General features: G+C 51.2%; 1 protein-coding gene across 3 annotated transcripts; it reads left to right on the plus strand.

The window, feature by feature from the left end:
• The first annotated feature begins 598 nt into the window (after positions 1-598).
• On the plus strand, positions 599-14,682 carry SUV39H1 (SUV39H1 histone lysine methyltransferase). Of its 3 annotated transcripts, XR_016019911.1 has the most exons (7): positions 599-826; positions 3,391-3,536; positions 5,128-5,790; positions 12,152-12,298; positions 12,385-12,514; positions 12,838-12,952; positions 13,253-13,388. XR_016019911.1 is itself a non-coding variant. In XM_074323550.2 (6 exons), exons 1-6 carry the CDS (start codon positions 718-720, stop codon positions 13,384-13,386), a joined length of 1,329 nt encoding a protein of 442 aa, XP_074179651.1. In that variant the 5' UTR covers positions 610-717; the 3' UTR covers positions 13,387-14,682. The 3 variants fall into 3 exon arrangements, 2 of the variants coding, with proteins under 2 accessions (XP_074179651.1, XP_019569911.1); XM_074323550.2 differs by lacking the exon at positions 12,838-12,952 and having other exon boundaries at positions 610-826; positions 13,253-14,682; XM_019714352.3 differs by lacking the exons at positions 599-826; positions 12,838-12,952 and adding an exon at positions 964-1,354 and having other exon boundaries at positions 13,253-14,682.
• Positions 14,683-22,909: the final 8,227 nt, after the last annotated feature.

Here is a 22,909-nt window from a genome sequence, read left to right on the forward strand (position 1 = left end):
CTGGATGTTAGGCTGGCTGGCAATGTGTAAAGGAGGGCTATCCTGAGGGGATTTCAGGCTGAATGATGGACAGGTCCGTGGCTGTCTGATAGGCACCTGTCTCTGGTGACTGACTATCCGCCCTGACCAAATCACAGCACGCTTGACAGACCAAGTACTCAGTCGTTGAGAATGGCTACCTGACTGATGGACAATATGATGAGGGGCAGACTGAATGAGTCACAGGCTGGCTGACCAACAGAAAGATCAGCGTAGCTGCCTGACTCGATGGCTGTATGAGGTTAGAATCACAACTGCCCGGATGGGTCAGAGGATACTGACTGTCCAATGGAGGGCATGCCTCCCTGAGAAAGTACAGACTGCTGACCCACTGACAGGTGGTGTGGAGGCTTAACGTTACCTTTAGTTTGCTGTGACTATTTTCTCTGAGGGAATCACTGCCTGATCATAGTGGGAACAAGGGGAGAATAACAGTCATAGACAACTAACAGTGGATAGTGTGACTGCCTGACAGAGCTACATGAGATGCTGACAATGCCAGCCAGTCTGGTCAGACCTAATCGCAGCCTGCCTGCAGGCATGGCTGGTGGTTAGGGCTGCCTGAGCCGGGTGTGAGATAACTTCCCCAGGGGGATTCAGAGCAGATGCCAGGCAAGGATAGACGGAGAGACTGATGCTTGAGTGACTGCCACTGTGAAGAAGACACAATCTTAGGCAATGACAGAGTGGCTGACTAGCAGTGTAGTTGTTAGTAAGCACTGTATGTCGGCCTCAAAGGACTTGCCGCTGGCCCGAGAGCACGGATGGCTGCTGCTGGTGACTGACGGTATGAAAGGGGGCGGGGTCTGACTAGACAGTTGTGATGACTGACCCATTGTGTGATTTAAGTCGGGGCTGATTTGAGACTGAGGAGCAGTCTGGGGCCATAGTTCACCCGGGAGGAGAGTCACGGCCTGCTCGGGGTTAAAATGTGGTGACGGGCTGCCTGACGGTGGTAACTGGGATTCTGACAGAACAGAGGATCCCCCCCACGTCTGGCTGACTGACAACGGGATTGGCTGACAGTGTGACAGACAAGCTGGTGGACAGTCAGGGCCTCCAGCAACCTCCGCCGCCGCGACCGCCCAGACGCACGCTGGGAAAACGCCGGCGAGCACCCGCCTTCGAGACCGAGCAGAGTGGCGGGAGGGGTCCGGTCACGGCTTGCCGGTTGGTCCGCGGGGGCGCTGCTTGCCGTACGGCACGGCCAATAGGCTGAGCGTTCTCGGCCACGCCCGCGCGAGCTCTCTTCTCGCGAGGCCGGTTAGGCCCGAATGTCGTTAGCCGTGGGGAAAGATGGCGGAAAATTTAAAAGGTGAAGCAGTGGTGGCAGCGGCGCGGGCCCGGTGGCCGGACCGGGTGGGCTGGAGGGGTCGCGTCGCCGGCTCGGGGCCCTGGCGTCCGAAGCCACGGATCTGAAAGCCCGGCGCCGAAAGGCTGGGGCTCTGGGAGCGCGGGCCTGGCGCGCGCGGGGCTGGGCGGGGCTGAGGGGAGGGGGCGCGTGCTTCGGAAGGCGGTGGGCGCGGGATGAAGTAGGGACTCGGGAAGGGGGCGCGCGCCTCACATCGCGACCGGACGGCGCGCGCACGCGCGGGGGCTTGTAGGGAAGGCCGCGCCCGCGCGCGGGAAAATCAGCCGTCGGTGACCGTTACCCGCTTGGTGTCCACGCGAGACGCCGGAAGGGGACGGACCTTATTTTCAGAGTGGGGGGACAGGGGAATCTTGGGGGGGAGAGTATTTACTCTCAGCCTGATGGGGGAAGGGTCTACAGTAGAGAGGACTCCCCCAGGAAGATGGGCAGGGGGCTTCCTGAATGGGAGAGCTGGACTCCCTCGTGTGCAGGGGAAAAGGGGTGACTTTCTCAGTATGTTGGGGGGTGGGCTCCTCTGGGTGAGGAAAGCTGCGGGAATAATGGGTTCCACAAGTGTGATGGGGACCTCTGCGGGGTAGGAGAGTCCACCTGTGGTCAGTGGGGCACCAGCAGCTGGAGATGTGAGCTGGGACCACTTTAATGGGGTTTCAAATGTAAGTTAAGGGGGTTGAAAGGGAGAGACGTCACAGAGAGAGGAAAGCGTGGGCACAGGCCGAATCTCCACTAGGCCTGCCTCTGTGTGGGGGGAGTGCACACAAAATAATTTTGCAAAGCTCTTGTACATTTTTAGATTGACATCTAGAGCATTTCGTCATGAGTTTAAATGTTTGATTTTTGTAATGGGAGGTAGAAAATACTAACAGGATGAGGACTGACTACATTTGGAATAAGTGTTCTGTGAAATGATCTGATAAAATGGCTTCTAAAGCACATTAAGAATGTGCCTTGAATCTTTGAATCAGAAGGCTTTAAACAAAAAATCTGTCTTGAAAATTTTTGGTAGCCCCAGAAATATTCCAGGTATAATTAAAAGCATTATTGTCCCTAACCTATTAATGTTTTGCCTGTTTCTGAATTCCTTTGGGCAAGCTTTACCCTTCACAGAAATGTGGATGAGACAGAGAAAGTCAAAATGTAATGTGAAAAAATATACCGTGTGGGTTTAAGGCACCAGGACTAATCTTTAAGGAGGCTTCCTGTAATCTGATACCACTCCACAATCTCTTATTCATAATTCTGAAATCTAAAAAGCATTGAAAACTAAAGTTTGGCACCATTTAGTGGAAAAACTAGACTGTAAGGTGGAACTATTCAGTGCGGCTATCTAGCATCTTTATTTCTCCTATTTAATGTGAAAATTCAGACTCTTGCTTCAGAATTATTAAAGTACTTGATTATGGCTTGAAGCCCCTGACCACACTGAGGGTGTTAGGTAATATATGGGAAATACCTGAACTGCACTTGTGAAAAAAAAGAAAAAAAAAACAATTTCAAAACACATCTGGCCTCACGGATTGTGGACCAGTCTTTCCCGTATGTTTGGTGCCCTGGAGGTTTTAACCCCATCCCATCTAGGCCCTTGGGGCACTGCACCCTACTGAGGGGGTGGAGAGGTGTTTCTTTTGCACAGTGTGGAGGAGGAGGATTAGGTCCTGAACGTTAGGCAGGTTTTCAGGCAGGTTTAGGAATGGTATAGAGGGAGTTGGAAGCTCTGGGAATAAATTCCTTTAGGACAATCCATGCAGCAGGTCCTACTTTGAGGTCTGCCACCAGGAGTAGCCTTGGACAGTGAGCCTTGCGGTTGAAGGTAGTGACACATTTTTGTAGTATAAAGGTCTTAGCATTGGGAAGGCCTGTGGATTAAATTTCACTGACTCTGAGGCCGTCCTTTGGAAGTGCCAGGAAGGATTTGGGGTACTCTTTGACCCCTGGGCTCGCCAGGATGCCCAGTAATTGTTCTTCTGGCCCCCTTGTTTTAGGCTGTAGTGTGTGTTGCAAGTCTTCTTGGAATCAGCTACAGGACCTGTGCCGTTTGGCCAAGCTCTCCTGCCCTGCTCTCGGCATCTCCAAGAGGAATTTCTATGACTTTGAAGTCGAGTACCTGTGCGATTACAAGAAGATCCGCGTGAGTCTGGGGTGACCATGGCTGGGGCTGGGGGTGTCTCAAGGAAGCTGGCTTCCTGCCCCCTTAACCCCCACTGCCTACATCTGTTTCCGAAGGGAATTTTCTCTATCTATCTTAGTTTCCGGTGTATAAAACAACATAGTGATTAGACATCTACACCCCTTATATAGTGATAACCCCAACAAGTCTACTACCCATCTTGACACTGTACATAGCTATTACAATACCATTGACAATATCCCGTATGCTGTACTTTATATCCTGGGACTATACATATGTATATATTTTTATTTATAGTTGACATTCAATATTATTTTATATTACTTCCAAGTGTACAACGCGGTGGTTAGGCATTTATATAATTTATGAAGTGATCCCTCTGCTAAGTCTAGTACCCTTTTCTCCTCTGATCTTAAAAAAATAGGATTAGTAGGCTCTCTTCTCATCCTCACCTTACTGGTGGGGAAACTACGTGGCTTTCTGAGGGAGGCAGGAGCCAGGATGAATCTCCAAATCAGTCTCCCCTCCTACCTCCCTAAGAATACAAACCAACTGCAAAGATTGAGCTGCTGAGCTGAGGAGTGGAGATGAGGATAGCTAACGGTTCTTGAGCACTTTCAGAGTGCCAGGCACTTCCTCTCAGAAACTCATTTAATTTCCCCAGCAACACTGAAATGGGAACTGTTATCGTGGCCAGAAGGGGTAATAGCAAGATAGTTAAGAGAACAGACTGGAGCCAGCAGGCTTGGGTTCAAATCCTGGCCGTGCAGCCCCGGTATTCTTGCCTAAACTCTCTGTACTTCATTTTCCTCATCTGTAAATGGGGCTGCTTAGTAGTATCTGCCTCGTCTAGAATGGTGAGGCTTAAATTCGTTAATAATACATGTAAGTTGCTTAGAACAGTATGTGCTACATAATGAATGCTAGAAAAATGTTAACTTTTTTTCCTTATTTACATATGAGGAAACTAAGGCCCAGCAAAGTTAAATAACTTGCCCAAGGCCACACAGTTCGGGAGTGGCAGGTTCAGAATTTGTAACTAGTTACTGTGTAGTTACTAGCTAGCAACTTTGTAGTTAAACTATTCTATAGCTGCCTCTCAGGAAGAAAAGGTCCCTCTGGCTGCTTTGTAGAGAACAGACTATAGGGGCAAGGGTGGAAGCAGGGGTACCAGTGGGGAGGCGACTGCCCAAGTCCAGGCCAGCGAGGACGGTTGAAAGTGGTCCGATTCTGGATGGAGTCTGAAGGTGGGGCTGACAGGATTTGCTGAGGGTAGATAAGTGTGGAGTGAGAAAAAGGAATCAAGAATGACTCCAAGACCTGAGGCCTGAACAGTTAGAAAGAAGGAGCTGATGATGGGGAAAACAGAGCAGGGAGTAGTTTGGGAGATTAAATTAAAAGTTGGCATTTAGACGGTAAGGAGAGCAGGATTTGAACCTAGCGATCCTGACTTTATTGCGTGCTTTTTACCCACTGCATGAAGTCATTCCAGGCAAGGGTGGGGAGTGGTTTGGGTGTCATCCACTGGCTTTGGGATGGCCCAAGGGTCTCGCCACTTATGGTGCCCCCACCCCCCTGCCCCCACCAACAGGAACAGGAGTATTACCTGGTAAAATGGCGTGGCTACCCAGAGTCAGAGAGCACCTGGGAGCCACGGCAGAACCTCAAGTGTGTGCGCATTCTCAAGCAGTTCCACAAGGACTTAGAACGAGAGCTGCTCCGGCGGCACCACCGGTCAAAGCCACCCCGGCACCTGGACCCAAGCTTGGCCAACTACCTGGTGCAAAAGGCCAAGCAGAGGCGGGCGCTCCGGCGCTGGGAGCAGGAGCTCAATGCCAAGCGCAACCACCTGGGACGCATCACCGTGGAGAACGAGGTGGACCTGGATGGCCCCCCACGGGCCTTTGTGTACATCAACGAGTACCGTGTTGGGGAGGGCATCACCCTCAACCAGGTGGCCGTGGGCTGCGAGTGCCAGGACTGTCTGTGGGCACCTGTTGGAGGCTGCTGCCCTGGGGCATCGCTGCATAAGTTTGCCTACAATGACCAGGGCCAGGTGCGGCTGCGAGCCGGGCTGCCCATCTACGAGTGCAACTCCCGCTGCAGCTGCGGGTATGAATGCCCCAACCGCGTGGTGCAGAAGGGCATCCGCTACGACCTCTGCATCTTCCGCACGGATGATGGGCGTGGCTGGGGCGTCCGCACGCTGGAGAAGATCCGCAAGAACAGCTTCGTCATGGAGTACGTGGGAGAGGTAGGGAGACAGGGCCGTGTGTTCCCCCGTGTGTGTGCCCGGCTCTCCTCACTGTGTGCCTGCAGCTTCCCCGCTGTCCCTGGGGGAAGGGTGTTGGGGGGTGTTTAACATAAGTGCTAGGGATACCCTGGCAGGGCAGCGGGTTCCAAGCTGGGAGTTAAATGCACGTGGAAACACTTCTGGACTGGGTTGACTTCATGAGGATACCTAGCAAAGAGGAGAGTGGGAGCGAAAATGCAGGCAGCGTTCCTTTTAATGGGCAGTGTGGTCTGCACAGGGTTTTGTCACCTGAAAAGGCACTTCCTCTTCTCCTTTTACAAGGGTCCAGATTATTGCTAAGCAGTGTCTGCCTGGAAGGAGCACCTTTTATTAATCTGCACAAAGGAATAGTCTGGGGTAGGACACAGACATGACTTGCGGACGTTGGCTGCTTCCTCCTTAGACTTGTGGACACGGGGGAAAGGCCAGCTGTCTGAGGCGGTCTAGCTGCTGTACCTCACAAACCGCAAACCTTAGTGGCTTTCACATGACAAGTCTGTTCCTGTCACAGCCTGCCACGGGTGTTTGACCGCTGTCCTTCCACACAGCCGCACGGCCACCCAGGCTGTCCCTCCTGTGCCTTTGCCACGCCTGGGAGCCTCAGAACTGCCTCTGCTCCTCAGCTTGGCCTGGAGCATGGGCCGAGAGTGGGGGAGAAGGGCACGTTTCTAATGGGCCAGGCCTGGACACAACGTACCTCACTTCTGCCCATATGGCTGGATCTGAGTCACTGGCCTTACCTCTCAGTGCAGGGGAGGCTGGGAAGTGAGATGTAGCCGTGTGCCCAGATGGAAAACAAACGGGGTTTGAGTGAATAGCAAGTGTCTGCAATGGCAAGTCTCACATGCTAAGGTGGAAGGCAGTGGGCATTTGGGGTCGGGCAGTTCTTTGTTAGGCAGGACCCTCTCATGTATTGGGGAACCTTTAACATTCCTGGACCACGTAAATCCATGAGTATGCCCTGTCATGGTGACAACCCCAAATTGCTCCATATTTCCGCAGATCTCTTAGGGCTTGCTATGGTTAGGAAGTGACAGAAATTGGCCTGGGGATGTCCACGCTGTAGTAATTACACTGACAGAGAGGCGAGACTCTCGCTCGGACAAACTCTAAAGTAGAGAGGGTTGTTCGGAGCCCCCTGGGGAAGAGACAGTCTAGACCAGGGGTGTCCAAACTGTGACCCGCGGGCCAACTGTGGCCCGCAATCCATTGTTAATTGGCCCGCAGCAAATTCCAAAAATATATTTAGTTTACTTAAATAAACCAGGTGAGGCATTACGTACTTCTCCTCGAGTGAGTGGCCTGGCTCTTTGTGTATTTTACTGAATATGGCCCTTGGTAAAAAATGTTGAAAAAAGTTTGGACACTCCTGGTCTAGAGGCAGAGCAGTCCACACTGCAGAGGAGCCTGGCAGTCTGGGTGAGGCCGTGTCCATACCCCAGATACTCCTGGTGGTCTGGTGGAGGAAATATCCATACGTCATAGGACCTCACAATCTGGAAGGAGGAGGAGGTGGCCCCATCTCAGCGGGATCAGGACATTGCAGGGAGATGTGTCCACATCCCAGAGTGATCTTGGGGAGAGCAAGCTCTCCACTCTCCAGAGGACCCTGCTGGTCTGGCTTAGGAAGTGTCCACATCCACACCACCCTGACAGTCAGGAGCAAGAAGTGTGTGTAGCCCAGAGGGATTGGACAGTCAAGGAGATCAGGGCTCTGACAGCCTGGAGGAATCGTCCACACGCTCAGTGTCCTGACCTCAGAGGGACATTGACAATGGAGAGGAGGTGTTAACATCCCAGAGGGGTGTCACCCGTCTGGAGGAGTGCATGTGTGTACTCCAGAGCCCCTGACTGTCTGGAGGAGGAGGTGTCCCGACCCCACACGAGCCTGACAGTCCTAGAGGAAGTCCAGGGCAGGTAGAATCTCCAACCTCATTCTACTGTCCTGACGGGAGGAGAAGGAAGAGTGCAGCCTCCAGGCACCCCCGAGTCCCCTGGGCTGGGAACTTTCCTGGCTGCTCTTCCCTAGTGTCCTTACTCCTCTATGCTGTGACCATTGGGATTTCCAGAGACCCTCTGGCTCCCTGTCTTCACTCTTCCCACTGTCCACATTCTCTCTGAGCTATTTCTTGGCCTGATGCCACATTCAGCAACTTCCAGACCCCCCTCCAACACCCTTAGACCTGTGGAGCCTCCTGATGGCAACAGAGGCCCCCAAACCCTGCCAGAGACAACTCATCTTCCTGTATCCCCCGTGAGCAGGCAGCACAGCAAAGTGGGCAGGAGGTGGAACCCGGGGCCTGGCTGCCCAAGGTTGAACCCCAGTTCCACCACTCATCAGTAGTCACTTCACTTCCTGGTGTCTCAGTTGCCTAATCTGTGGAATGGGAATGACAATACCGTGTTTCCCCGAAAATAAGACCTAGCCGGACAATCAGCTCCAATGTGTCTTTTGGAACAAAAATTAATATAAGACCCGGTCTTATTTTGCTATAAGACTGGTTCTATAATATATAATATAATACAATATAGTAAATACAATGTAATATGATATAATATACTGGGCCTTATAAGAATTCTTGCTGCAAAAGACGCATTACAGCTCATTGTCCAGCTAGGGCTTATTCTCGGGGAAACACGGTGGCACCCATCTCATACACTTGTTACAAGAACTAAATGAATTGTCGTGTGTGAAGCACTTAAAAAGTGTTCAGTATATAGTAAGTCTTCAATAAATGTTAGCCATTACATCCCAAAATTCAGATAACAAATTTTTGTAACCCATCTGGCTATAAAACCTAACTGGGCCTGATATGGACCCATTCATAGGCTTTTTTATCCCACTTGGTGTGAATGTTCATAAGTTTCATTGCAGAAATATTAATTACGTGGTGCTGTCCCAAACCCTAGTTGGTGTTACATCATGGAGGGCACATGCCCCATCCCTGTTCCCCACACTGTCGTTTCGCAGCCTGGACACTGTTCTTTGCTGCCTCCATCTCTGCATGGACAGCCCCGCCACCTGAGCCGCCCTTCCTCTCCTTTGCATCTTTGCACCTGCCCTCAAAACATCCCCATCCTCACCCAACAGAGAACAGTAGCCTGTTTTATCCATTCTAAACATGCATTTTCTTTGTATTTTAACAACTCCGAAGTGACGGTGAGTCTCCATTTGTTTAATTAAATGATGGCGTATCATCATTTAATCAGCAGCAGTTTTTCCTGTCTTGGGAAAGGGCCCATAAAATAAGGGAGCATCTTAGATTTTGACAAGATACAGGACTCAACCCCGCCTAACACTGCTTGGTGTCTGAACTAAAACCAAACCAGAAACACCTTTCACATCCCTGATCTTGCTGAATCCTTTTTTTTTTTTTTAAGATTTTATTGGGGAACGGTGTGTACTTCCAGGACTTTTCCAAGTCAAGTTGTTGTCCTTTCAATCTTAGTTGTGGAGGACGCAGCTCAGCTCCAGGTCCAGTTGCCGTTGTTAGTTGCAGGGGGCACAGCCCACCATCCTTTGCAGCAGTTGAGGAATCGAATCGTCAACCTTGTGGTTGAGAGCCCGCGTTCCAAGCAACTGAGCCATCTGGCCACCCAGGAGCTGAGCGGCAGCTCACTGACTTCATTCTAGTTGTGGAGGGTGCAGCTCGCTGGCTCATGTGGGAATCAAACCGGCAGCCCCATTGCCCAGAGCTCACGCTCAAACCAACTGAGCCACCTGTCCACCCCCCTCGCTGAATCTTAACAGCCCATCAGGCTAGGATTGTTGCCATTGTCATCCCCATTCTACAGATGAGAAAATTGAGGCCCAGAGTGGTATAGTAAAGTGCTCAGAGCCATTAAGCTAGTCAAGTGGGAAACAAAACAAAAACAAACAAAAAAAACAATTGTCTAAAACTAGTGCCCTACCAGACCTGGTGGGGTTTTGTTTTCTGTTGTTTTTGGCTGAGGAAACAGGCACAGGGAGAGAACATTCAGGATCTCATATCCAGGAGGAGGCAGAGCAGCAACAGGCCTTTGAATCTTCTGATTCCCATTCATGTCAGCACCCTTTCCAAGCTGCCAACTCATAGCCCATGTCCTCCAGTCACTGGGGAGAGCTGCTAGAGGGCGGGGAGGGGGGCATGGACTGATTTGCCCTCCCGTTCTCAGGGTGGCCCAGCCCTACAGAGCGGGACTAACCGCAGAGAGAAGGGATGGTTTGTGCCGGGAGGGCGTGCAGTGCGACTCCCTCTTGGTGAGATGCAGAGCAGGCAGGGGCAGAACAGCCAGAAGAGCGGACTGGGGAGGCTGGGGGCATTCCCTCGGGTTGGGGAGGGGCTGAAAGGAAACAGTTGGGTCAGACTCTACCCAGTAGGCTCCTGAGCCCAGTGGGGGCTGCCCTTTGACCCCAGGGCTTCAGAGCAGCTGCAGTGGGTAGGTAGCGAATGGGAGGTTTGGGAACACTACAGAGAAGGGGCGTCTGCTGCAGCTGAGCCGCAGGAGGAATGCGCTCTCCGGGAGGTGGAACGAAGCAGGCCTTGACCTTCTCCTCAGAACGCTGCTGTCCCTTAGGAGAGTCCTCACTCTTCAGCTCGGTGTCAAAGCCCTTTTATGATCTGCAGCTTGCGTTAGAGGTGTCTCGTTTCCATTGCCTCCCAAACTAAGCACTGGGGGTGCCTGAGTCCCTCTCTGTCACCAGACTGACCCGTGAGGGACAGGATTCAGCTTGGTCCCTGTGACTCTCCTACTAAACTGACCCCCGAGGGCCAGGGCCAAGTTTGGTTCCCATGTCCGCCCAGCAGACTCTGATTCTTGAGTGCTGGGACCAGACACAGGGTAAGCCTCATCTAAAGCCACTGAATGAATGAGTGAACGAGTAAATATTTGGGGTGTAAGGGAGCCAGGTTTCTGAGGGAAGAGCTGGAGTGTGGGTCAGTGAGCAGAGCGACCCGAGGGTCTTCTAAAGGTGTTGTTGATCAGTATCCGGCAGGGAGCGGAGGCTGCAGGTGACGGTCTAAGAGGCAGGCAGGAGACAGGACTCTAGCTTGGCCATTCCGACTGGCACAGATGGAGGTTGGTCAAGACAGACGGGGACAGATTTAAAAGTAGGAAGAGCGTGGCCACTGGCTGGCACGAGGGTGAGCAAGGAAGGTGGCCAGTGGGGCGGACCCAGTGTCTGGCAGGGGGCTGGTGATGTGCCGTGGGTCTTCAGTGAAGGGAGAGAGCCAAAAGCCGGGGTGAGGGAGGGGCGAGTGTCCGAGGTGCCCACAGGACCACAGCTGCACAGAGCACAGGTCGCTGGGCACAGCAGAATACAAGCATTTCTTGCGAGTCTGCCCGTGTCTGAGGGGCAGGCAGGAACCTGGGAATGGAGAACTAGCTACGCCTTGTCTGGAGGGACCCCAGGCTGAGAAGTGGGCAGTCTTGGGTACCCTGGGACCCTCACCCAGACACAGGCACACTTGCTACACTTGGGGGTTACCAGAAGGCTGTGGTTGGCTCTAGGGGGTCTGAGGGGGTCCATGAGCTACGGAGAAGAGGGACAGGACGGGCTGGGGTGACGTGTGGAGCGGAGCGACAGCATTTGGGGGGCAAGGACAGGTCAGGGCTGGGATGGCGGAGCAGCCGCGTGCTCACTAGGACAGCGGTGATGCTTCCTACTGTCTTCAATACCAGTTGTTGGCACTGCGCAGACTCAGGGCTGACGGAGGGGTTCTCACCCGAGCTCCTCTCTCCTCTTTCATCTTCTTTGTGACTTGTTGGCCTTCGCCTCTTGCTTGCAACCTGAGACTCGAAGGGGTCTTGGTCTTCTCTCCAACCTGGGTCTTTCATGTTAAGCTTCTGTCTGTGTTTCTTACTTTCTGCCTTTGGCCTCCTGTCTGAGCCTCTGCCCCCTTCATTCTCCCTTTCCCTGCCAGCCCCGGGCCCTTCCTTCTCAGTTTCCGTGTCCTGCCCACTGCTGTGTGCATGGCCCGCAGGCCCTCCCCTTGTGCTGGGTGCTGCAGGGCCTCAGGCCCGCCTGCCCTCCATCAGTCAGCCTCGTTCTTCCCCACTCTCCTCTCGCCGCTGGGTCTCTCATGATGCAGGGGGTGTCTGTGTCCCTACTGGAGCTTGTGGCCAGTCTCCCCCCACTATTGGGAGACCCTCCAGACCATCCAGAGGCCCGAGGAGGGATGGGTGGTGGGCAGCTGAGGCCCGGCCCCAAGAAGGGCTGACAGCCCCTGTGCCCATGCCTGCCGTCCCTGCTGAGCTGGCTGCAGGGGTGGGGCGCCTCCCTGCTCCCTCGTTCTTGTCCTGCTGGCTTTCCTGAGCCTTCCTGGCCAATTCCCCTCCCCAGATCATTACCTCAGAGGAGGCGGAGCGTCGGGGTCAGATCTACGACCGCCAGGGCGCCACATACCTCTTCGATCTGGACTACGTGGAGGACGTGTATACCGTGGATGCCGCCTATTATGGCAACATCTCCCACTTTGTCAACCACAGTGTGGGTACCCCGCAGGCGGGCGGGTGGGCGGGAGGAGCAGGCTGGGCCCCTCCTCACTCAACCTCCTGCTGTTCTTTTTGTCCCAGTGTGACCCCAACCTCCAGGTGTACAACGTCTTCATAGACAACCTTGATGAGCGGCTTCCCCGCATCGCTTTCTTTGCCACAAGAACCATCCGGGCAGGCGAGGAGCTCACATTTGATTACAATATGCAAGGTGGGGGGGGCAAGGGACCGGGGGCAGGGGCACACAGTGACATGGGACATGAGGACCCCTCCCCGAGGAACTTTAAGATGCTCTTTTTGACTCCCCGTTCCCATTTCGACTCCTGGAACCCTGCCCGCCCCTTGGGGAGGTCCCTTCATTCCCAACCTCTGGACCCCAACCTGAGACACTCGTACCAACTTCTCCTAAGACTCCTGGGGGAGGATATTTAGCTCGAGAGTTAAGACACTTCTCTTGACTCCAGTCTTGTCTGAATTTCCCCAGTCCCCCCACCCTCCCCGCTCCTAACCCTCTTTGGCCTTCCTCATTCCAAGCCTCTGGACACCCTGTGGCCTCCAACCAGTCCCCTACTTGACAAACTAGCCACCTCTGAGACACTCAAGGGGGGATCTTTGGCAGGAGAGTTCAGATGCCCTTCTGGATGCCCAGGTGACCCTTTATTCCTGGACCTCTGCCTGACACAACCCTCCTCGTTCTCCCTGAGCCCCCTGCTTCCCCCACAACCCCCAATCCCTGGCCATCTTCCTAACACTTGAACACCCTCTGGTACTGAGCCCTGCCCTAGCCCCAAGCCACCAACTCCATGACCCCCTCCTGACCCAGATCCCAGACCTGCCCCCAGCCCCCAAGCTCCCTGGGTCTCATGGTAAAGGGGCAGCGGGACACTGCACCTAGGCCTTCTAACAAGTCCCCTCCCCCCTCCCGCCCTCCCTGGCTGTGACTCCACAGTGGACCCCGTGGACATGGAGAGCACCCGCATGGACTCCAACTTTGGCCTGGCCGGGCTCCCCGGCTCCCCCAAGAAGCGGGTCCGTATTGAATGCAAGTGTGGGACTGAATCCTGCCGCAAATACCTCTTCTAGCCCTTCGAAGTCTGAGGCCAGACTGACGGTGGGGGCCTAAAGCCACCCATTCCACCCACCTACTACCCACTGCGCCCCTCCTGTTGAGGAACAACTGCCAGGGCCTCCTGCCTGCCTCCACCCACCCCCACCTGCCCCGGGCCAGGGGACTGTAGTGAGGACTCACTCCGGGAATCCCCTCTCCCTGTCATTTGTCAGCACCGGGACTTTCTGCAGGTGGGATCCCTGGCCCATGAAGGAGGTACAAGGGGCAAGCCCAACCCAGCCCCAGAATAGAAAAATACTTGGTTTTGCACCTGCTTATTCTGCTTTCGGGGTCGGTCTGTTGTGGGCCCTCTCCCTACTGCCCCGAGAATGGAGAAGCCGCCCGAGGGCAGACTGACGTCAGAGCCCCGGCTGCCCAGCCCTCTTGGTTCCCCTGCCATAGAAACTTTGTGCTAAGGAAAGCAAGGGGCTCCCCGGGGCCAGGGACTGAGGCTGCTTTCTGCTCACGTTCACGTGCCCGCTGTGCATCTGACAAGTAGACACCCACTGGAAGGGGTGTGGGCGCCCATGGGCCACTGACCAATGAAAGGAAGGCACTCCAGATCCCAGCCCTTAAGGTGGACTGGGATTGAGCTCTGCCTTTGGGGTGCACAGAAGGCGCCTAGGGCACCTCAGAGGGTCCTGGGAACCCTGGCCTGGGGTGCGGGCTGCTGGGACTGTTCAGAGTGGGAAGCACGACCAGCCATGCTGTAGATAGCACTTAGGACAAAGCTGTAGCGACGGGGAGCAGTGAGGTGCCAGGCGCGGGCTGGGCGGAGAGCCTGGTCTGCGTGGACTGTCTCAGGGAAGCCTCGAAAACTCTGGTGGTGGGTCCCAGAAAAGGGCCTGTGTGGCAGAAGGCCAAGTGCAGGCCAAGGATGGGGGGTGGGGCGGGCTTACCCGTGAGGGAAGCCCTGCTGCCTGCCAGCTCTAGGCCCCCATCCCTTGGCATTCACCTTGGGTTCATGGGCCTCAAAAGTTCCCTGCCCACAGATGTACAGAAGGCGAAGGCTCTCATGGCTGCCTCGGCCCTTGCTTCCCCTGTGAGGTCTTCTCCAGGAAGCCTTCCCTGACTACCTGTGCCCACAGTGACCCTATGTGAGACTGTGCCCTGCTACCAGATGCCAGATGTGTGGCTGTCTGTGTGTCTGTACCCCCTACCCCCAGATTTCACTTTCAGGCATGGACTGAATCTGAGTCTCCTCTTGTAAATTCTGTGGCCCTACCCATTCTGGGGTGGGCACCAATAAAATGAATTGTTGACTGAACAAACCAAAGTGTGGGCATTGAGACCTCGTGTAGAGGGGGGTTGGGGGAATGAGGCTGGGAGCTGGGGTGCCCAGGGACGTGGTCCTCAAACTGTAGCCATTTGACTAGAACAGCCCCCCACACAGTGTATCACGTGCACCATCATCCATCAAAAAGCAAATGAAAACCATTGCTGTCCAAATGGATAAACCATCATCATTTGCCATAAACAAAAATAACCTGAGAAGTAAATAGAGTGGAAATACAGAAATATACAATTCTAGCTGGACCCTCCCCACTCTTAAAGGCTTTGAACCCAAAGCCTGCCTACTCCATTCAAAGAGAAGTCGGCTTTTATAATATTTATATTTTCTGCAAATATTTATTGAGCCCCTAGTATGTGCCAGGGTAGAAAGTGGAAAACAAGGAGATGACGTTTCAAATATACCTGTTTTCATCATCCCTCAACCTGAATGTAAGCCTGCCTCGGCCCTTTGTTTTTGCTCAGGGACCTCACATGCAGTGACGCAGATGGCCAAAGATTTCAAAGACCTGACCCAGGTGACAGAATCCTAAACAGCTCAGAGACCTCTACACCTGAGTCACCTAGGACGGAGGCTTCCAAACCACTCCTAGATCATATACCTTGGGTACCCCAGGTCCATCTGGGGTACATATCGTACAGCTCAGAGGTCTCTTACCTGGATACAGGCCCCGAGTAACTGCCAGGCTGCACTGAAACTAGGGGACCTACACTCCGAAAGAGCTCCAAGACCTAAGTGCTGCCTCCTACACTGGGATTCAAACAGACCCCAAACACATCAGAGAACTTCCTGGGATAGAAATGAACAAACATCTCAAAGTCCTCACAACCAGGGAAACTGCGACCCCAGTTATGTGGAGCCTTCATCCTGCGACAGATCTCCAAACAGCCGAGACATCACACCCCAGACACAGCCCAAACACAGATCCCTGTGATTCTGAACTCTTGCACCCTGGACACCCCCCAAAATTGCTCAGAGACACCCTGGAAACTCAAGCACTAAACATCCCAAAGGTCTCACTCTCTAGAACGTGGTGCCACAAACTCAGAGCCTCAAGTCTTGGCCACAGACCCCAAGGAGCTTCAAGATCTCATGTCCCAGCAACAGATCCTGTTCAGAGAATTCTGACCATGAGAAACATCTATGTACAGCTCAGAGACCTCACAGTTTGATACAGACCCCAAAATGGTTCAGAGTAGGACACCCCAATGCTTCAGAGAGCTTGCGTTTTATAATACACCTGAAATTATGACTACAGACCGCCCCCCCCCCCGCAATGCTCAGAGACTTCACAGCCAGGGATAGAGACCCATTAATTTCTCAGAGAACTCACTGGGAGAAACCTAGACAAACAAGTCAGAGACCTCACACCCTCTTTTCAGACCACCAGAAAGCTCAGACCTGCCCCTGCACATGACACGCAAGAGCCCCCAAGTCCCACACAAACACAGGCCCTAAAGCAGCTCAGAGACCTCACGCTCTCGTGCTGGGCATAGATGTCCTAAAAATAGCTTACAGTCTTCAGACATTGAGATTTATCCCCAAACAGCTCAGAGGCCTCACTCATTGATTCATCGAAGTGCTCAGAGACCATCTGGACACCAGTCCTATACATAGTTTAGAGACTTCATACTCTGTGATACAGACCCCAAACATCTCTGAGATCACACATCCTGGACGCAGACTGCAAACAGCTTAGAAACTTCACAGCCAAGGCTCACGTCCCCAAACCACTCAGCCTCTTCACACTCTAAACACAGACCTCCAAATGATTCAGAAATATCACACCCGGGACTCAGCCCTCAAAACCGTTCATGGAACTCACCCTTTGTACTCATACCCAGAAAGATTCCAGACATCTGACACTCAGGGACACAGATCACCAAACAGCCTGGAAACCTCACATTCCGTGTCAAGTCTTCACAAACAGCAGAGACACCTGATAACCGAAACAAAGACCCACACAGCTAAGAGCCTCACGTCACGCACATAGGCTCTCAAACAGCTCAGAGAACTTTTCACCTGGGAGACAGACACAAAAACAGCTCAGAGACAGCACATCTGGCTGCCTATACCTACGTAGCTCACGTGCCTCGTTTTATGGGACAGACACCCTCAGAGACTTCATTAACCTCACGACCTGAAAAGCAGACTCACAGGTTTTCCAGAGACCTCACACATCAGACATACAATACCAAAATGCTCCAAGTTAGCGAGACCCCCCAAGTAGCCAAGAGACATCATAAACTGGTAACAGAACCCCAAATGACTGAGAGACCTCGAACCCTGGAAACAGACGCTCATAGTTAGGGACCTCGACACTAAGGGATGCAGACACCAGAGAGCTCACACTCGGATGCACTTCAGAGGTCTGAAATAACAGAAGGATGTCGAACTTGGGAAACAGATCCTGAAACTGCTCTGAAAAATCACACCCAAGGACAAAAGCCACAACATCATAGAAAACTCATTCCCTAGGACATGGGCTCAAAACTGTTCAGAGTTGTGACACCCTGATCACAGACATTCTAACACATCGGTCCTCACACCTGAGAGACTTCTAAATAGTTCAGATACACCATACCCTGCATACCCCGCACAGAGACCACCACAGCACTGAGAGATTTCACACACTGAACAAAGACCTCCAGACAGCTCAGAAAACTCACTAACTGGCGTGCACACGCGCACACACACACACACACACCATTGAGAGCTCACAGACCATGACCCTGGAACAAAATGCCTAATGAGTCAGGTAGTTCACACCGTGGGACTGAGACCTCCCAAGAGGAAGAGACTTCACACCTGAAAATATATCCCAAAAAGGTCAAGGAACTCTCAAACCAAGAGCTCAGGGACCACGTATTCTAGGACAGTCACCCAAACAGCTCAGTGAACTCACCCTTGGAATGTAGACCAGAAAAAGCTCAGAACCCTTGATTCCAAGATTCATAAATTCTTCTGAGACTTAGGGTATAGATCCCAAAATATGATTCAGAGAATTAATATGCTGGAGGCATAATATCAAATAATTCAGAGACCTCAAACTGTGGGACATTCACACCCAAATAAATCAGGGACCTTACATCCTGGACATACACCGACAAACAGATCGGGTACCTCGCAGCCAGGGACACAGACACAAACAGCTCAGAGAATTCAAATTCTAGGAAATACACACCCCAAAAGAATAGACCTCACATCCTGTGACATATGCACAGAAATATCAAAAGCCACACAAGCTGAGATATACACCCACAGATATTTCAGAGAAATAGCACCTCGGGACATACGAGGTCTGACAATTAAGTTCGTGAACTCATTGTAGAAAAAGTGCTACACACCTCATTGCTGAATATCACTACGGTCACCTTCGAAGTACTCCCCTTGGGAAGCTATGCACCGATGCCAGTGTCTAGTCCACCCTTCAAAGCAATTTTGGAACTCTTTCTGGATTGGCTATCAGAGCTGTCGTCGTATTACCCTTGATGTCCTGAATGTCATCAAAATGTCTTCCAATATTTCCTTTATTTTCGGGTAAAGAAAGAAGTCATTGGGGGCCAGGTCAGGTGAGTAGGGAGGGTGCTCCAATACAGTTACTTGTTTACTGGCTAAAAACTCCCTCACAGACAGTGCCCTGTGAGCTGGGGCATTGTTGGGATGCAAGAGTCATGAATTGTTGGCGAAAAGTTCAGGTCATCTAACTTTCTCACGCATCCTTTTCAGCACTTCCAGATAGTAAACTTGGTTAACTGTTTGTCCAGTTGGTACAAATTCATAAGGGATAATTCCTCTGATATCAAAAAAGGTTAGCAACATCGTTGCAACAGGTTCATGAACTTGTCAGACCTCGTATACCCACAAACAGATCATAGATCTCAATCCCCGTGACCTATGCATATAAAAATATCAGATACCTCACATGCCGAGACATACACCTATGAACAGATCAGAGCACTCACATCCCGGGAAATAAACCAAAGAATGGGTCAGGGACCTTACATATTGAAATCTATACCCACAAAGAGACCAGAGACTCAAAGTGTGGGACATAAACCCAAAACACCTCAGACACCTCACATGCTGGGACAAAGAAAGACAGGTCAAAACCTGGCCCCCTGGGACACAGAGCCACAGACAGATCCGAGACCATACACTGTTGACAAACATACAAAAAAACAGACCATCACAGCCTGAGACATACAACTACAAGGGATCACACATCCTGATGTACACCCACAAACAAATCTGACATCTTGGGACACAGACCATCAAATCGATGAGAGACTTCACACCCTTGGACATACACCCACAGACAGTAGAGCTTGCAAGCTGGAAATACACACAGAACTAGATGAAAGACCTCTCATCCCACGATATAAACCCCAAAAGAGGTCAGAGTACTCAGGTCTTAGCACAATACACCCACAATCACAGCACAGACCTCATATCCTAAGACATCCGCAAAACAGCAGAGAGCGTACTCCATGGGACGTACGTATACCTGCAAAGGGATCAGATACTGCCCACCCTGCGACATACATAAAAAAAAAAAAGACCAGCGAGATACACATTCTAGGAAATACACTTCAAAATCTTAGGAAGTACATCTACAAAGTGATTAGAGACCCACAAACAGATCAAAGACCACATACCCTGGGACATATATCCAAAAACAGTTGGGGATTTCACATGCTGGAATAAACAGCAAGAAACAAATCAGAGACCTTAAACACTTGACAATACACATGAAGAGATCAGAGATATCACATCCTGGGACATACAGTGACAAAATGTCTACAGACCTCACATGCTGGGAAATAGGCACTGAAACAGATCAGAAACCTCACATCCTAGAACACACACCCTCAAATAGATCACAGACATAAAATCCTGCAAAACACACCCACAAACCATTCACAAACCTTGCGTCCTGGAACATACAATGACAAACAAATCAGACCTCATGTCGGGGACTGCACCCACAAAAGGACTGCAGATAACAGATCCTGAGACACCCACCCAGAAACATATCAGATGAAATCCTGGGAAGACAGCCATAAGCAGATCAGAGACCTCCCACTGTCAAAATACACAGGCAAATGAGAAAGACACATTCTAGAACACACACCCACAAACAGCTCAGAAAAATCACACATATTGGGCTATACCAACAAACTCCTCAAAGACTTCACATCATTGGATGTCTACTGACAGATCAGACACCTCAAAACCTGCACATCTCACAGGGAAACAGGGCGGTCTTTACATATAGGGAAATACGCTCCCGAACAAATGAGAGGGCTCGTGACAAAAAGATTAGAGACCTTGCAGCCTGGTCATGTGCCCCCACACAGCTCAGAGACCTCGCATCCTGGAGCATAGAAAATAAATAAACAGGTCAGAGACTTCAAATCCTGCAACACATATCCACAATCAAGTCAGACACTCCACGTGCTGAAAAATACACCCAGCAAATACATCAGATGGCAGACATGACATCTGCGGCACAGCCAACAAAGAGATCAGAGGATTCAGCATTTTAGCTTCAGATCTCTCTCTAACCTCTGCTTCTGCTGCCACATCACCTTTTGTGACTCCACTTCCATCATCACATGGCCCTCCCTGTCCTGGTCGCTTAGTCTTTTCTGATCCTGAAGGCTTTGCCTCCCTCCTCTAACGACCCCTGTGATGACCATGGGCCCTCCCAGGATAACCGCCCCGTCTCAGGATGTTTACCTACTATGTATCTGCAAAGTCCCTTTTTCCAGGTAAGACAACATATTAACAAGTCCCAGGAATGGGTGAGGACATATTTGGTGATCCATTATTTAAATAAATAGAACATACGTGCACAAACAAAAAGAAACCTCACCTCCTGGGACATCCACCCATGAAGTGCTCAAAGACTTCACATCTGGAGTCATGCACCTCCAGAGAGATCAGAGCCCTTCCACCCTGGGACATACATGCAAGAGATGAGAGAGCCACACATTCTGGGGCATTCACCCAAGAATGCTAGAGTCCTCGCACTCTAGGAATCCAACCCACAAAGACATAAGAGCACTCACTCTTTGGAACATACACCCACTAAGAGAACAGGGACCCACATTCTAGGACCCCCCCAAACAGACCTCTGACTCTGAGACATACACAAAGAGCAGGAAAACACCCACATTCTCTGACATACACATACAAACAGATCAGAGACCTCACAAACTGGGACACATAATCACAAATAGAACAGACCTCCACCTCATACCCTTTACAAATATACCCAAGGAGATGACACACTCACATATGTGACAGATACACACAAACAGATCAAAGACCTGATCTGAGAAATACAACCCAAGCCACACCAGGGACGTCCAATCCTACACCACGGACCGACAAACAAATTACAGCTCTCACATGCTGGTAAATGCATCAGATAAAGACAGACACCTGAAATCTTGGGGCACAAAGACTCAAGGAGATCAGACAGCTCACATCCTGGGATAGACACCCACGAACAGAGATCCTCCCAGAAACAATATGCATGGAAATACACTCAGAAACACATCAGAGAGCTGTCAATGTGGGCATGCACCCCCAAATAGATCAGAGGCCTTACATCCCAAAACACACACACAGAACAAGCTCAGAAATCTCATAGATATATAGATGAATAGATATGTAGCTATATAGCTATATAGATAGATAGATACAGATATATAGCTATATATATAGGTAGATAGATATAAATAGATATAGATACAGATACATCCATGCACACACCTTAACAGATAAGCATTTCACTTCATGGCATATATACCAGCAAACAAATAAAAAACGCTTGCCAATATCCCCATAAGACATCAGACTTCTGACAACCTGGAACATACACCCAAAGGCAGCTCAGAGACCTCCCACTCTGGAATGTACAGTCACATGACATCCGATCTCACACCCTAGGACATGCATTGAGAAACAGATCAGAGGACTCACCTCCTGGGAAAACACCTTCAAACAAGTCAGAGACCTCACACCCTTGTGTATTCACCAGTGAAAAGATCAGACGCTTCCCATTATCACACAAATACCCACAAGCAGATGGGGGAATTCTCATCATGGGACACACACCCTGCCTCACTCCCTGCTTCCTTCACCAGCACACATACCAGTGGCTTCACACCGCCGGACAGAGACAAACGAACAGGTCAGGAAGTCACATCCTGGGATATAAACCCAGAAATAGATCAGAGCTTTCAAGCAAAGGGAAATATACCCACAAAGAACTCAGAATCCTTACACTCTAAACGCATACACCTCAGCAGTTCAGAGAACTCATATCCTGGGACCTGTACACAAAATCAGATCAGAGACCTCTTCTCCTAGGATATACACCCCCAAACAGCTGGACCCACGCATTCTGGGACACACACCATCATAGAGATCAGAGACCTCATGCCCTGGTTCATACACATGCACACAGACGTACGCCTCCCAACACCGGACACACTCACAAACAAATGTGGACCTCACATCCGGGGATGCGCACCGACAGCCAGGTAGAGGCATCACAGCAATTACTTTCCTTCCTCCCTCCCTCCCTCCCTCCCACCTTTCTTCTCTTCCTTCCTTCCTTCTTCTTCTCCTTCTATATTTTTTCTTAGAAAAGAAGACCACATGTATTCCATTTCTTGAAGGTGCAGGCCTTTTTTCTCCTCAGGGCTCTGGACTTGCTGCTGTAACAAATCACCACAATCTCACTGTCACAAAACAACACAAATTTATTATCTTATATTTCCTCAGGTCAGAAGATTGACAAGGTGTCTTCAAGGGTAGAAGTCAAGGTGTCAGCAGAGCTGATTTCCTTTTGGAGTTCCTAGGGGAGAATCCAGTTCCTCTAGGAACCTTCATTCCTGGGCCTGTGGCCCCTTCTTCCATCTTCAAATCTCTCTCACTCTCTATCCATCTCTGCCTCTATCTTTCTCTGATCTCTGCTTATGTCACCACATCACCTTTTCTGACTCTGCTTCTGTCACTCCATCATGTTCTCTGACTCCTGCCTTCATGCCTCCCTCATATAAGGACACTAGCGACGACACTGAGCCCACCCAGATAATCTAGGAGAATCTCCTCATCTCGGGACACTTAGCTTAATCATATCTGCAAAATCCCCTTTTCCACGTAAATTAACATAATCATACGTTCCAAGA

The sequence above is a fragment of the Rhinolophus sinicus genome, chromosome 18 (assembly GCF_057876585.1).
Source record: "Rhinolophus sinicus isolate RSI-liver-muscle chromosome 18, RSI-T2T, whole genome shotgun sequence".
NCBI classification, from domain to species: domain Eukaryota; kingdom Metazoa; phylum Chordata; class Mammalia; order Chiroptera; family Rhinolophidae; genus Rhinolophus; species Rhinolophus sinicus.

What these genes read in the sequence shown, in the direction of transcription:
- SUV39H1 (XM_074323550.2), top strand. Translation starts at nt 718, where the DNA reads ATGACAGAGTGGCTGACTAGCAGTGTAGTTGTTAGTAAGCACTGTATG. An exon ending in TCATGGAGTACGTGGGAGAG is followed by an intron (nt 5,791 to 12,151) that starts GTAGGGAGACAG and finishes TCCCCTCCCCAG; the next exon opens with ATCATTACCTCAGAGGAGGC. An exon ending in ATTTGATTACAATATGCAAG is followed by an intron (nt 12,515 to 13,252) that starts GTGGGGGGGGCA and finishes GTGACTCCACAG; the next exon opens with TGGACCCCGTGGACATGGAG.